The sequence below is a fragment of the Ambystoma mexicanum genome, chromosome 1q, assembly GCF_040938575.1.
Source record: "Ambystoma mexicanum isolate Mex_15411 chromosome 1q, UKY_AmexF1_1, whole genome shotgun sequence".
NCBI lineage: Eukaryota > Metazoa > Chordata > Amphibia > Caudata > Ambystomatidae > Ambystoma > Ambystoma mexicanum.
Window position 1 is genome coordinate 674097433 of NC_090922.1, and position 13176 is coordinate 674110608.

A 13176-nucleotide genomic window follows, 5' to 3' on the forward strand; every position below is an offset into this window, starting at 1 on the left:
ACTGACGTCACTGGATGTTATAAGTCGGACGCACGACGCCCGTAGCCTCAGTTCCGTTTTTTCCGCGAACGTGTTTGCTTCGTGAATCTCGGTACGCCTCGACTCTTTGGAGTTTCTGTTGTTCATCTCGGTTCTTCGAACCTGTTAGTTTGCGAAGTTATTCTTCGTGAAGACGTCTTCCACACCGCGTCCGGGCTTTAAGAAGTGCTGGAACTGTGGGTCCAAGATGTCGGTCACGGACTTGCACGACGCCTGCCTCTGGTGCCTCGGGGAGGTCCATGACACAGATGACTGTGCCGACTGCCAGTCGCTTACATCGAAAGCCTTGCGGGAGCGCAAGAAGAAGTTATCGGTAGGTAAGGTGTCCAAGCCCCGGAAGTAGAGGTCTGCGGGGCTTTCGACGGACGCCTTGAGGGGCGACTCTCCGCGTCGTCGTCGGAAGTCCAGTGGGTCTCGGTCCCGGAATCTGTCTCGCCAGTCCTCTGCCTCTTCGAGGCACTCCTGGAAGCGCCGTCATCGGTCGCCTTCCCCGTGCTCATCCGAGGACTCCGCCCGTCGGCGGGTCGCTTACCCCACCAAGCATGCAACACCGGAGGAATGGGCTTCCTTCGGGAAGAAAATGTTGGCAATTCTCGAATCGCAGGGCACTGGTCTGCCCGCGCCTCCGAGTGGGGTCGGTCGTGATCAGCCGAGAGATGCCGCTCGCACGCCTTTGGGCTCGAGTGGTCATCATGATTTGCGGGAAAGGTCCCGCTTGGACAAGAGGAATCGTTCTTGGCATGCCAGGTCCCGGTCCTCGATGCGCTCGAGACCGTGTGAACCTGTGAAGTCTTCGAGGAAGACATCGACGCCTGTGGCGCCGAGGTCGTCGACAGACTCTCTCGAGGCTCCACCTCTGAGGAAGTCATCGACTCCTTCGGCGCCCAGGTTGTCGAGGGACACGCTCGGGGCTCTGCCTTCGAGGCCTGTGTCGACGCCGTTGATGCTGTCGGCGCCGCGTCTGTCGTCGATGCCGATTCTCTCGACGCCCTCGACGCCTTTCGGGGCTGTGTCGACGGGTGTACCCCGTGGCTCGGGGGAACCACCTATGAAGGCTCTGGCCAAGGTCAAGCATGGCTTTGGTTCCAGTTCTGTGCCTTCTTACCGCCATCTGGAATTCATTTCAGAGGTGGATGAAGGCTCTGATGATGGCATGGTGCCTGACGTTTCTCTCGGGCTTCTCTCGGGCCGTAGCCAGTTTGAGGACCTGAGGCAGTCCCTGCATGATGCTAGTGGGCTGGACACCTCTCAGCAGGTGGAGTTTTGTATGCCTGAGCCTGGCACTCATGCCGGTTCTTCGTAACGGCGACTTATGTCATGGTCACGAGTACTTAGGATGGTCTGCTCCACCAGGGGAGTTTGTTCAGGATGACCTTATGGATATCCTCGACATTGGTCCACCAACTGACCCGGTACTGCCATTACATATGTCTCTGCAAAGAAGGGTGGCAGCGGCTTGGACTGCTCCGGAGAGTCTCCCGGCAGTGAGCAAGTCTTTGCCGCGAATATACCGCCCAGCCAGTAGTGACCCCTGCTACTTGTCCAAGCATCCTACTCCGGAGAGTTTGGTGGTGCAGGCGGCTATGACCCCGGCAAAGCAGGCGGCTATGGCCCCGGCAAAGCAGGCGTCGTACCCTATCATCCCTCCGAATAGGGACGACAAGCGTTTTGACGGCTGGGCGAAGAAAGTGTTTTCTGCAGGGGGGTATGGCGCTTCAGACGGCCAACTCCATTTGTGTCTTGTCTCGTTTCACGCACACTCTGTGGAACTGTTTCCTTGGCGGCTGAACATATTCCCGAAGGAGATGAACGGGATGGTTTCCTTGCCATGGTTCAGGATGGCAAGGATGCTATGTGTGAGGCCGTTCAGTCGGGTTTGGACATGGCAGATTGCATCAGCCGGTCCATGGCGGCGAAAACCATGATACGCAGGTTTGCGTGGTTGTGGAAGTCTGGGTTTGCTCCTGATGTGCAGGCCCGGCTCCTCAACATGCCCTTTGACGGGGAACATTTTTTGGCATCAAGACTGGCGAGAGCCTTGAGAGGTTGCAGACCTCCAAAGCTGCAGTGAAGTCATTGGGCGCTGCAGTTCGACAACCTCCGCCTTTTCGTCCTAGGGGACAGCAATGGAAGGGATGTTCCTTTCGTTATTACTCATCCTTTGGTAAAGCGAGTGGAGCTGCCAGTCAAAGGGGCCACCGTAGGAGTGCCAGAGGTGGAAAACCAGGTACTCAAGGTGCCAAGGCCGCTCGGGCTGTTGCCTCTTTGCCCTCAGGCAACGCAGCAGCTGCTTCAGCTCAGTCATGAGGCCATGTCCCCTGGTTCGCCGGTTGGGGGAAGGCTGGCGCAGCATCTTGCAGAGTGGCGCGCCATTACTTCAGATGTGTGGGTTCTGGAGATCATAACCCACGGCTACTGTCTTCCTTTCCGGCAGAGGCCTCAAGACAATCCACCGGGGAATCTCTCTTTGAAGAGTCCGGATCCGCTCCTTGCGCAGGAAATTCAATCCCTGCTGGAGAAAGGCGCCATAGAACTGGTGCCTGTAGCGGAGAGGAACAAGGGATGGTATTCCCCTTAATTTTTGATTTCCAAGAAAGACGGGGGATTGAGACCCATCATGGACTTGCGCGGTTTGAACAAACTCCTCAGGAAGGACAAGTTCAAGATGGTTACTCTTTCTCAAGTCCTCCAGGCCCTTCAACTTCAGGACTGGTTGGTGTCTCTCGACCTCAAGGACGCTTATTTTCATGTGCCGATCCATCCGAAGCACAAAAAGTACCTGAGGTTTGCGGTTGGCGACTCACACTTTCAGTTTCGGGTCCTGCCGTTCGGATTGACCTCAACCCCGAGGGTCTTCACCAAGCTCATGGTAGTGGTGGTAGCGCACCTCAGGAAAGGGGGGATTCATGTCTACCCCTACCTGGGCGATTGGTTGATCAGGGCGCACTCTCCCGAGCAAGTCCTGGATCACCTGTCAGTCACCTGCCACTCCCTCCACAAGCTGGGGTTCTCCTTCAACTTAAAGAAGTCCCATTTGACACCAACTCAGAGGCTCCAGTACATCGGAGCAGTGCTCAACACGTCCCCGGGCAGTGTTTTCCTCCCCAGGTGAGGGCTCATCACATTCAGCAGATGGTGCACAAGTTTCAACTTGCCCAGACTCTCCCAGCGTTCGAGTTCTTGAGATTGCTTGGCCTCATGGCATCCTGCATTCTTCTGGTGCCAGAGGCCAGGTTGCGGATGAGATCTTTGCAATGGGCACTCAAGCTCCAGTGGTCTCAGTCCTCCGGCAGGATGTCAGACCCTGTTCAGGTGCCGTCTTCGGTCGCCCAGGACCTTCTGTGGTGGGCCGACGAAGGCAATCTGATGAGGGGGGCTCCATTTTGGCTGCCCTGGCCGGAGGTAACGATCGTGACGGACGCATCCCTCACGGGATGGGGAGCTCATGCCAACGAGTTGACAGTCCGCATTCGTTGGTCTCCATCGGAGTCCAGACTCCAAATCAATCTGTTGGAGCTGAGGGCCGTCAGGCTGGCCCTGAAGGCTTTTCTGCCAACTGTGCGAGGAAAGAATGTCCTGATCCTGACGGACAACACAGTGGCCATGCACTACCTCAACAAAAAGGGGGGGGCAGGGTCACTTCCTTTGTGCAGGGAGGCGATGCAGATCTGGTTCTGGGCAATCCAGCAGGAAGTTTCGATCTCGGCAGTTCATCTGGCAGGAGACGAAAACAAGACAGTGGACGCTCTGAGCAGGCAGAGCGCGATCTCTCACGAGTGGGAGTTGGCTCAGGAGATTCTCCTGGAGATCATCGCCCTTTGGCGGACCCCTCAAGTGGATCTCTTCGCCTCCAGTGTCAACCGGAAGTGCGAGAGGTTCTGCTCGTGGGAATTTCCTCCAAACGGAGCCTTAGGAGATGCGTTCGTGGTGGAGTGGTCATTCCCACTGCTGTACGCGTTTCCTCCAGTCCCCGTCATCCCGCAAGTACTGCGGAGGTTTGGTTCCCGGATGATCCTCATTGCTCTGGCGTGGGCCCGGAGGACGTGGTACCCAGACCTTCTCGACTTGTCCATCTGCCCTCCACGTCGTCTTCCCTACCGAGACGATCTGCTCTCACGGGAGGGGGGGTCAGGTTCTCCAACTAAAGGTCACGTCCCTCAACCTTCACGCTTGGTTTCTGAAAGGTTGAGGTACAAGGATTGGGACCTCCCTGAAGACGTGATGGAGGTGTTGCTTTCGGCCAGAAGGCCTGCAACAAAGTCCCTGTACCGTTGCCGTTGGAGGAAGTTCTGCGACTGGTGGAGGGTTAAGAATGTGGATCCTTTTGCATGTGAAAGAAACGGGGGCCTTCAAGTGGGTACCATTAAAGGTTACCTGGTGGCGCTGTCCATGTTTAAGCGCTCGTTTGAAGAGTGTTCCTATTTTAAAATTCCTTTAATTTCTCAGTTTCTGAAAGGGCTCACTAATGTGTTCCCTCCGTCACCTTTCCTGGTGCCCAGTTGGGATTTGAACCTCGTTCTCAAGTTTCTGATGGTTGCTCCGTTTGAGCCTTTGCATTCATGCCCTTTGAGACTGTTAACTCTGAAAACAGTATTTTTAGTTGAGGTCACTTCCGCTCGCAGAGCGAGTGAGTTACAGGCACTTTCAGTTAAGCCACCCTTCACTGTGTTTCATAAGGACAGGGTTGTCCTTAGAGTTCGTCCTTCTTTTCTTCCGAAGGTGGTGTCGGAATTTCCTTTAGGCCAGAAGGTTTTTCTTCCGGCATTTTATCCTCCTCCACATCCTGGTAAGGAAGAGGAGAGACTCCATAGGCTTGATTCTAGGAGAACGTTAAGCTTTTATATTTGACGCATACCCCGGGTCAGAGTGGACGATCAGCTCTTTATTGGTTACGCTGGAAAGCGTTTGGGACAGGCTGTGACGAAACAGACTTTGTCTCGCTGGATTATTTTGGCTATCTCTGAGTGTTACCGCTTGGCGGGTAAGGACCCACCGGTCGCCTTACGGACCCATTCTACCAGGGGTATGGCTGCCTCTACTGCCCTGCAGAGGGGTGTTCCTATTCCCAACATCTGTTTTGCAGCCACCTGGGCTTCGGTACATACTTTTGTACGTCACTACTCCCTCGATTCCATCCAGGGGCAGGATCTGGCCTTTGGCAAGGTGGTCCTTTACTCCGCAATTTGATTGGGCATGCTAAATTTCTGTTTTCTAAATTTTTTTCTCACCTCTTTGCATTGGTACGGCTTTGGGAGTCTGTCATAGATATGGAATACGTCGGAGGACCCAATCCCCTCGAAGAACAAGTTACTCTCTTACCTGGTAACGTTCTTTCGATGGGATGGTCCGACGACTTATTCCATATCGCTCCCTCCCTACCTTCCCCGCTACAGAATTTCTTATGCGATTGCAGCTTACGTTTCCGCAAGGCTTTGTGTGTCAGACTGGCAGAAGACTGGTGGCACACGTTCTGGGAAAAAACTACAACTGAGGCTATGGGCGTCGTGCGTCCTACTTAAAACATCCAGTGACGACGGCCGTCGGAGGAGGTCCTCGAGGGCGGCGTATCGACGTCATCGACGCAGGACACAGATGCCGAAGATTTTCCGAAGCAGCACAGCTGTGGTGATTACTGTCATAGATATGAAATACGTCATCGGACCATCCCATTGAAAGAAATTTACCAGGTAAGAGAGTAACTTGTTCTTCTCTGCTCCTCCTACTCCTGCGCCTATCTTGCACCCTGACACAGCCCTTTCTAATCTGCATCTTCTATTTCCAACGCCCTGGACATCATTGCCCCTGTCATGAGAATCTGGCTGAAGCCTAGCTACAAGTGGAATTCTTGTTATGATTCCGATCTCGCCGTCCTTAAATGCAAGTGCAGGGTGGCGGAGAGGAAGTGGAGGGCTTTGGGCGCATCCTCTGAGAAACTGGCCTGCCGCCTGCTCCAAAGGCAATACAGACTCTGTCCTGTCCAAGAAGAGAGCACACATTCAAGCCTGCGTCTCTGCAGCCTTGACCAACACAGCCAAACTCTTTAATATCTGCAAGGAACTGGCCAATTCTGTTGCAGTCTCTTCCTCTCCTGTTCCCTCCCAGGCCCTCTGTACGGCTCTGGCCTCTCACCTCTCTGCTAAAAATCAGGACATCCTGTTCTCGATCTCCTCTTCCTCTCTCAGCCCCCCTTTGGCCATCTCTCCCTCTCCTCCTCCTTTCTCCTTTTTCTCTAACAACACCTGACAAGGTTTCTAGACACGTCCTATCTATGAAAGGGTCATCCAAACAGGTGCTCCCTGCTCCTCCAGAACCATCCTGGACCTTTTTGACACCCCTCTCCCCTTAACTACTCCCTTGTGCACCCCTTCCTCAAGAAGCCGTCTGTCGATCCTACCTGCCCGGCAAACTATCGCCCAATCTCCATCACCCCTTTCCTGGGCAAACTCTTGGAAAAGCTGGTCATCTCCCAGCTTTCTCCCCACTTTGAATCTGTTGGTTGTCTCCATGACCATCAGTCTGACTTCAGAGCTGCCAGAGGCACGGAAACTGCTCTCCAGAACACCTGTGGGGGATCTGCTCTCCAACCTTGATTCCAGCATTCCTCCTGCCCTCATCCTCCTTGATCTTTACTCTGCTTTCGTCACAGTCAGCCATGCCATCCTGATCAATAGACACTGAGAACCTGGGAATCACGGATCAGGCCCTGGGGTGGCTGACCTCCTTCCCCTTGGACTACCCCGCCCAGGTCCAACTTGGTCCCTTTCTCTCTGCCACCTCTCTACCTGTGGCGTTCCCCAGGGCTCTATCCACTCACCCTGGTTTTTCCCCTTTGGCCCACCTGATCTCTACCTTCTCCTCTAACTTTGTGTTATGCGGATGATGCTCAGCTTTCCTTTTAGGCTCCCCTCGGCCTCCTCCCCTCGGCCTCCTCCCCTCGGGCTCCTCCCCTCTCTCTCGCTCATTCCGGACTACCTGATTGGTGTGCATCCAATGATCTCTGCCGTAATGCCTTCTCATTGGGACCCCTGCCCCTGCTTTCCCTCTCTCACTCTGGCCCCCCGTCCTGGGCCCTCTTCCTTCGCGGCAAAAAAACTTGGTGTCATCTTTGACTCCACACTTTCTCTCCTCAGATCTCGGACGTTGCCAAGAGTCCCACTACCGGCCACACCTCCTCAAAGGGACTCGTCCCTTTCTCCCAGAAGCTTGCTGTCTCCAGAGCCCTGGTTCTCTCTAGGCTGGACTACTGCAACAGCCCTTTTTCTCAATCTACCTTCCTCTACTCTCAGCCCTCTGCAACTCATCCATAACAGGACTGCACAACGTATCCTTGTCCTGAAGTCCAGGGACTGTATCTCTACAGCCCTGAAATCTCTCCACTGGCTCCCGCTTGCTGCAAGGATCAAGTTCAAGACCCCTTGCATTGTCCACAAGGCTTTCTGGGGCCGGGTCCGGACTACATTCTGCTCTCTTCCAAAATACCTTCTTTCTCAAGCACTTCACTCAGCTACCTCCAACTCTCTAAGGGTTAGATGCTTCTCTAGGCAGATAGTGGGGGGTAGATCTCTTCCTCTCCTCTGCAGGTGCCTCCCTCTGGAATGGCATCCCTGCCTCTCTCAAACCGGAGCCCGACCACCTGAAGTTCTGGATGCAGCTCAAAACCTTCCTCTTCTCCTCTTTCTCTCTCTACCTCCCCTGCTGAACTACCTGTCTGCTGTACCCACTGGTTGCTTGGCTACCCTCAGTCTCACTGGGTACCAGGCTCTTTCTTGAGCAGTCACCCTACCACGTACTTAGGTGCTCTAACTGTAACCCTACAGTCCCTTGTTCTCCTTGCACTACCCAGAGCCGCACTGCCCTGGCTGCACTTACTCAGATCATTGCTGCCCTGTTTTCCCCACCCCTCTCCCTTGCACCCCCTTCCTTTCTCCTTGAACTTCTCGTTATCTCGCACTTGCACGATCTGAATGACACAAGGCCTACTAAGATAGTTGGTCTTGTCTTCCTCCGTCTTCCCTCCCCTCCCTTGTCTTGTCGCTCCTAGAAACAATTGTGTACAGGCGTGTTATAAATGATTTATCATATTGGTTAGATCGATTATCTCGTTGTATAGTGTTGGGGAGATTTATTATTGTGCTTCATCACTTCTAGTGAGACCCCCAGTGCTTTTTGCTGGACTTCTGGAGCTTTTTCTTTTAAACCTGAATGAGTGGATCCTTTTTCCACTCATTCGTTCTTATGGGCTATGTACAGAATAGAGAGATACTTAGTGTCTCCCCCAAAACTCAATAGTCTGAGAGATTAGCACCCACCACCTTCAGTGGAGTGCCAAAGGGATACTTTGCACCCCCCTTCTCTCAGCGCCTGTGAATTTCTAGTCACACAGACCATCACCTAGTTATGGCTGATGGTAGTGGACGTGTTCTGCCAACTATTGTGTATGCTTTTATACTGCAGGTTATGTCCATAGCCTCGGTTATGCACACTAGGAACTCCCAAGTACCAATTTAGGGCCTCCCTTCTTTTTTCGCCTTAACTAGCGTGGTTGTTCTTTGTTAGCTCTTCTACAATTGTGTGTGTGTGTATATATATATATATATATATATATATATATATATATATATATCCAGGGGTTATCTGGGCAGGCAGGAAGTGGGGGAGGAGTCTCCTCCCCCCCCCCCCCGAACCTCTGTCCTTTGTCTGCCAGAGCGCCTGAATACGACCAGCTCCCATAGGGGGTCTAGCTGTCCTGATTGGACAGCCAAACGCCACCTTTCTGTAAAATGATGAGATTGCAGAGGAGTGTGTGCTGAAACTGTATAAATGGTGAGGTTTCTGGAGTGTAAAGCAAGTCGACCACTGGAAACGGAAGTAACTCAAAGACGACCAGAGACGCCTGCAGACCCTTTGCAAGACCATGAAGGGACCACTGCTGTCCTGAACCTGTTTTCGATGCGACAGAGGAGCTCCGAAGAAGACTACTACTAACGTTTGGCTTGTGGGAATAAATAGTCCCAAGACTAACTTTAAAACGAGCCATCTCCCGAGGTCCTAGGAGCCTCCGGAGCTGCGGAACCCCAATACCAGGAGACAATCTGCTGCCCATTTCGAGTGCATCATCGTGGAAAGGCTGAATCCGTCCAAAATCTGTGCTGATCCCATTAGGACACTCCAGAGATCGAATCCAACTCGCCCAGATCACCTCACCAAAGTGTGGGACTACAGGAAGCGAAGACCGGGCAATCCGCGTCCTTTGTTGATGCTGCTGAAAAGGCTCCAAACCCGCAGAGTGAACCAAGAAGTTGATGAAAGTCGTGCTACAGGTCCTCCCTGGAGACTGCTGCTGAGAGACGCCATCCGTTGTCCTGCCTTTCGTCACTAGACCAAGGAATCCGGAGGTCTGGTCCAGAGCTGCCACATACCGGAGGAGCCAACACAAACACTTTCTTCAAACCAAAGGTACTGTGGGGAAAAAGGTATTGCTTACCTTATTCTAAGAAGTCGCTCCAGAGGGATTGAGTGCACATAAGGTGTCCAGATCAACCTGCTCTTACCTCTGACCCAAGCAGCTGCTTGTGTTCCCTTCTCGAGTGCGTTTTTAGGTCTCCTTTATTAGTTGCTAACTTGCTGCTTCAATAACTTCAGACACTGGAAGAAATCTGCAGGAACGCTTCATTATTTGCTGTTTGCCAAGACGTCAAGCCCTCTCCGAACTGCCTTTAGCTAGTGGTACATTTTTGGACTTTAAAGACTTGCCAGGCGAAAAAAACATCTCTAGAACCTTGAACTAAGCTCATGCTGCACTAATCACTTATTTTCCTCCCTTTAAGTGACTTTTCTATATGTGTTTGCAGAGTAAATGCATTACTGTATGACCTGTTGAAAACCGCATGAGTGCGCAATTACCGATAATACAATCACCTTGTCTTTTCCCCTTTTCCTAAGTGTTCTTCGTAAACGTCTGAAGTTTTAAGTGATTCTGGTGTAGATGTAATACACATATATTTATATAAAAGATATATATTTAAGTGCTTCTTTGCTGTGGCTGTCTAAGATTCAGAGTACTTTCCTACAGCTCACATCTTCCTCTTAAGATAAGCCTGACTACTCTGCCAAACTACAAAGGTCATGAGCTAGTTCAGACTGATATTAAGAGTTTGGGATCTACAAACTACTGGGATCGCTTACTAAAGTCTTACTGTCAGTGGGACTTTAGGAAAACTCTCCTAAAATATAGCAACAATGAGGCAACAGTAAGATGGAGCCTTGCCGGTGACCTGCACCAGGGGTGCGTCCTGGCACTCACAGTTTTCTGTTTGTTCAGAAATACTTTATTTGGAATCATTGATAATGTGCTGCAAGATGCACCCATTTTAGGCTTTGACACAATCCCACTTATTTTTGCGGATAACACAGCTGGTGTCTGTGCCGTTTGAACCATTCCTTCAGCCTGGAAAATGGTCTGGAAATCAACTTGACCAAGACCATGATAATTACAGCCAACAACAGAAGAGGGCACCGAAGATTTTAATTATTTTGGGATGGGATTCATGAATAAGTGTTCTTGGGCTAGACAAATTGATAAAGATGAATCAACCCTTGCGAGATCTAGCAATGCTATTGTTAAATTTGCAAATGTGCATGGTAACGGTGCAGTATGAACCTCCCTGCAAATGTATAAAGCCGAGGCAAAATCTGCATGTTATTTTTTATTTTTTTTGGTGCTGGTTTGTGGGGGGGGGGGGGGGGGGCGAGGGGTTTTTTTTTTTTTTTTAACCTTACTGCTTTAGAGAATTTTTTTTATTATTGCTATGCCTCCCCAAGGGAACCCCTAATATACCTTTAACGATGGAACTGGACTAGAATCATCTTATACATGATGTGAAGTTGAAGCCAATAATCTACTGGACTAGGATATGGTTGTCCCCATTCTTGGCTAAATATAAGGACGCTTTAGTGGATGTATTGTCCCAAGGAGGGGGTTTACACTGCCATGGTGGCCATGTCAAGTCCACATTGTTAAACTTGGATCATATAGACCTGTGGAATAATCCAGTTGTTTTAATGATGGCTGAAAATTGTTTAAATCAACCTAACCTGTTGGTGATTGCACTATTCTAGAATGCCAACAGATTGGGCTTTCTCAGGCATATTGGTTAAGTAAGCTTTCATTCGAGGCATACCTAGATCTCCTGTATTCACAATATGCAAAGTTGTTCTATTTAAGGTTTGGGCTTTTTGAAAAGCTGGAACCCGTCCATCAAATGCTGTTTGAACTGTGTGGGTGTTTTGGAATCAACCCGCCCCTTTTTATGCTTTTGCCCGTTACATAGGGATCTTAGAGCGGCTTACGTTATGCCCTTGCTAAAAAAAAAAAAGGTGTTGGGGAGGCCTTGCTTTTTTTTGTAGATTATCATCTGATTGTACAACTTCAGCTACCTTTATTTGTTAGGCATGGCTCCGTAGGGACTAAAGGTTTATTGCTTTAACGAGCGAACGTCATGTAATAGTCCCAATCATTATGTAGGAAACTTTTTTTTTTTTTCCTTTTCTGGCTTGTAGTATAGGTACTGCAAGATTTTTTATCGCTTGTTTTATTTAGGGAGTAGATGGGAGTTATGTGAAATAATATGTATTATTTAACCATCTTATACACTGTTATTGGCTACATGTTTATTACCTATGATGTGATTATATTATAATGCCATGATTTTATTGATCTGTAATTTAATGACGTTCCATTAAAAATAAAGCCGTTTGATTGTTATATTTCAGAGCATGTAATCGCATCCGTGAAAAAAGAGAAGCAGCTCATGGGAGGCTAGATCAGAAGGAGAGAGAAATCCAACATGCTCGCTTACAGAAGAAAAAACTTCTTGAGTACACAGAAGAACAAAAGGCTGAAGTCCAGGTGGGCAAAATAAATGTATTTTTGTGCAATATTTAATATTTGCTCTGCAAACACTTTCCCTTATGATCTGTTTATTGTAGACCTGGTTTAGTGGACTTACTGGACCTCTGCGTCCCTGCACTAAAGTGCCCCTTTAGATGTAAGTCACAAACATGAACCTAATGGGCTTATCCGCTAGCAATTTGTAAAGCTAGGTCAAATGAGCTGTCCAGCTTTCCTTTAATGCCAAATAAAACCAATCACACACTGCATTAGTCTATGTAATGGAAGTGGTCTTGTGTAGTGCCCTTTTCCACTACATGTGACCTTGCTGCAGGTGACTTTGCAAGACGAAAATGGTTATGGGATTCTGTAGTGGTACAATCGGCAAGGCAGATGTAAAACCTGTGGTATGGATGGGTGCAGGTCGGAAGTATCCGTTCCTGAGTGCCAATCTGCTTTCTCTGGGTTTGGCGGGGAAACTTGGGAGTATGTTATCCATGTGGAAGAGTCCAAGATCTGATAGACTGCAGCGCTATTGGTCTTTTCAGCCATTGATGTGGGAGAGTGGGCTAGGGTGAAAGAGGAGAGCTTAACCGTGGCCCGTTTGTGTTCAGGTGTTAATGGCTAGATGTGTGTTTCTGTTGGGGGGAATTGCAAGAGGTGTGGTACTAGAAGATCTTAGAGGGCAATTGGTTAGTTGGGGCAAGGGGAGAGCAGTAAGAAAAACACCCTGAACACCTATCCCTGGCCATTTAACGACCGGCCCTCACTTCTCTAACTCACAATGCCACCTTTTAATCCCACTAATCTGCCTCTTGCTTTCTCACAGTCTCAAATAGATGCATTGTATCCCATCAGAAACATAACCATCCTCTGCAGGGACTACCAGCTAAGGGTTATAGGAAGCAAGAACGTTTGGTTCAGAGGAAGCGCTGCTTGAAATTGGAGGACCTCGGGCACCCATTTAACCTTGCTTAGTATGTTGGTTGGCAGGCTGAATGGTGCTTCAGATCTCACTCCAACATGCTCAAGTGCTATGCTCAATGGCCTGCTGTGAAGTTTGCCCTTTGAGAGCAAGGCATGTGTCAGCTGTTGGTCGGCGCAGGGGCCAGAATCTCTGCTTGTTTCACCTAGAGCGCTACCCTGCTGTCTCCCTCAAACCCCAAACTCTCTCACAGTCCAAATGAAATTTCCCCCTGGGCCCCCACCTTCAACAGCCACAACTCACCAAAGCCTTCTGTTTCAAA

The 13176-nt window shown here is 50.2% G+C and overlaps 1 protein-coding gene across 1 annotated transcript in view; it reads left to right on the forward strand.

Moving 5' to 3' along the window:
- The window catches only part of LOC138535220 (kinetochore protein Nuf2-A-like), a 528523-nt gene that overhangs the window by 443879 nt on the left and 71468 nt on the right, over positions 1-13176 (forward strand). The window contains exon 13 of the mRNA XM_069641278.1: positions 11812-11947. Coding sequence (XP_069497379.1) covers positions 11812-11947 — 136 coding nt within the window. The remainder of the gene's footprint in view (positions 1-11811; positions 11948-13176) is intronic.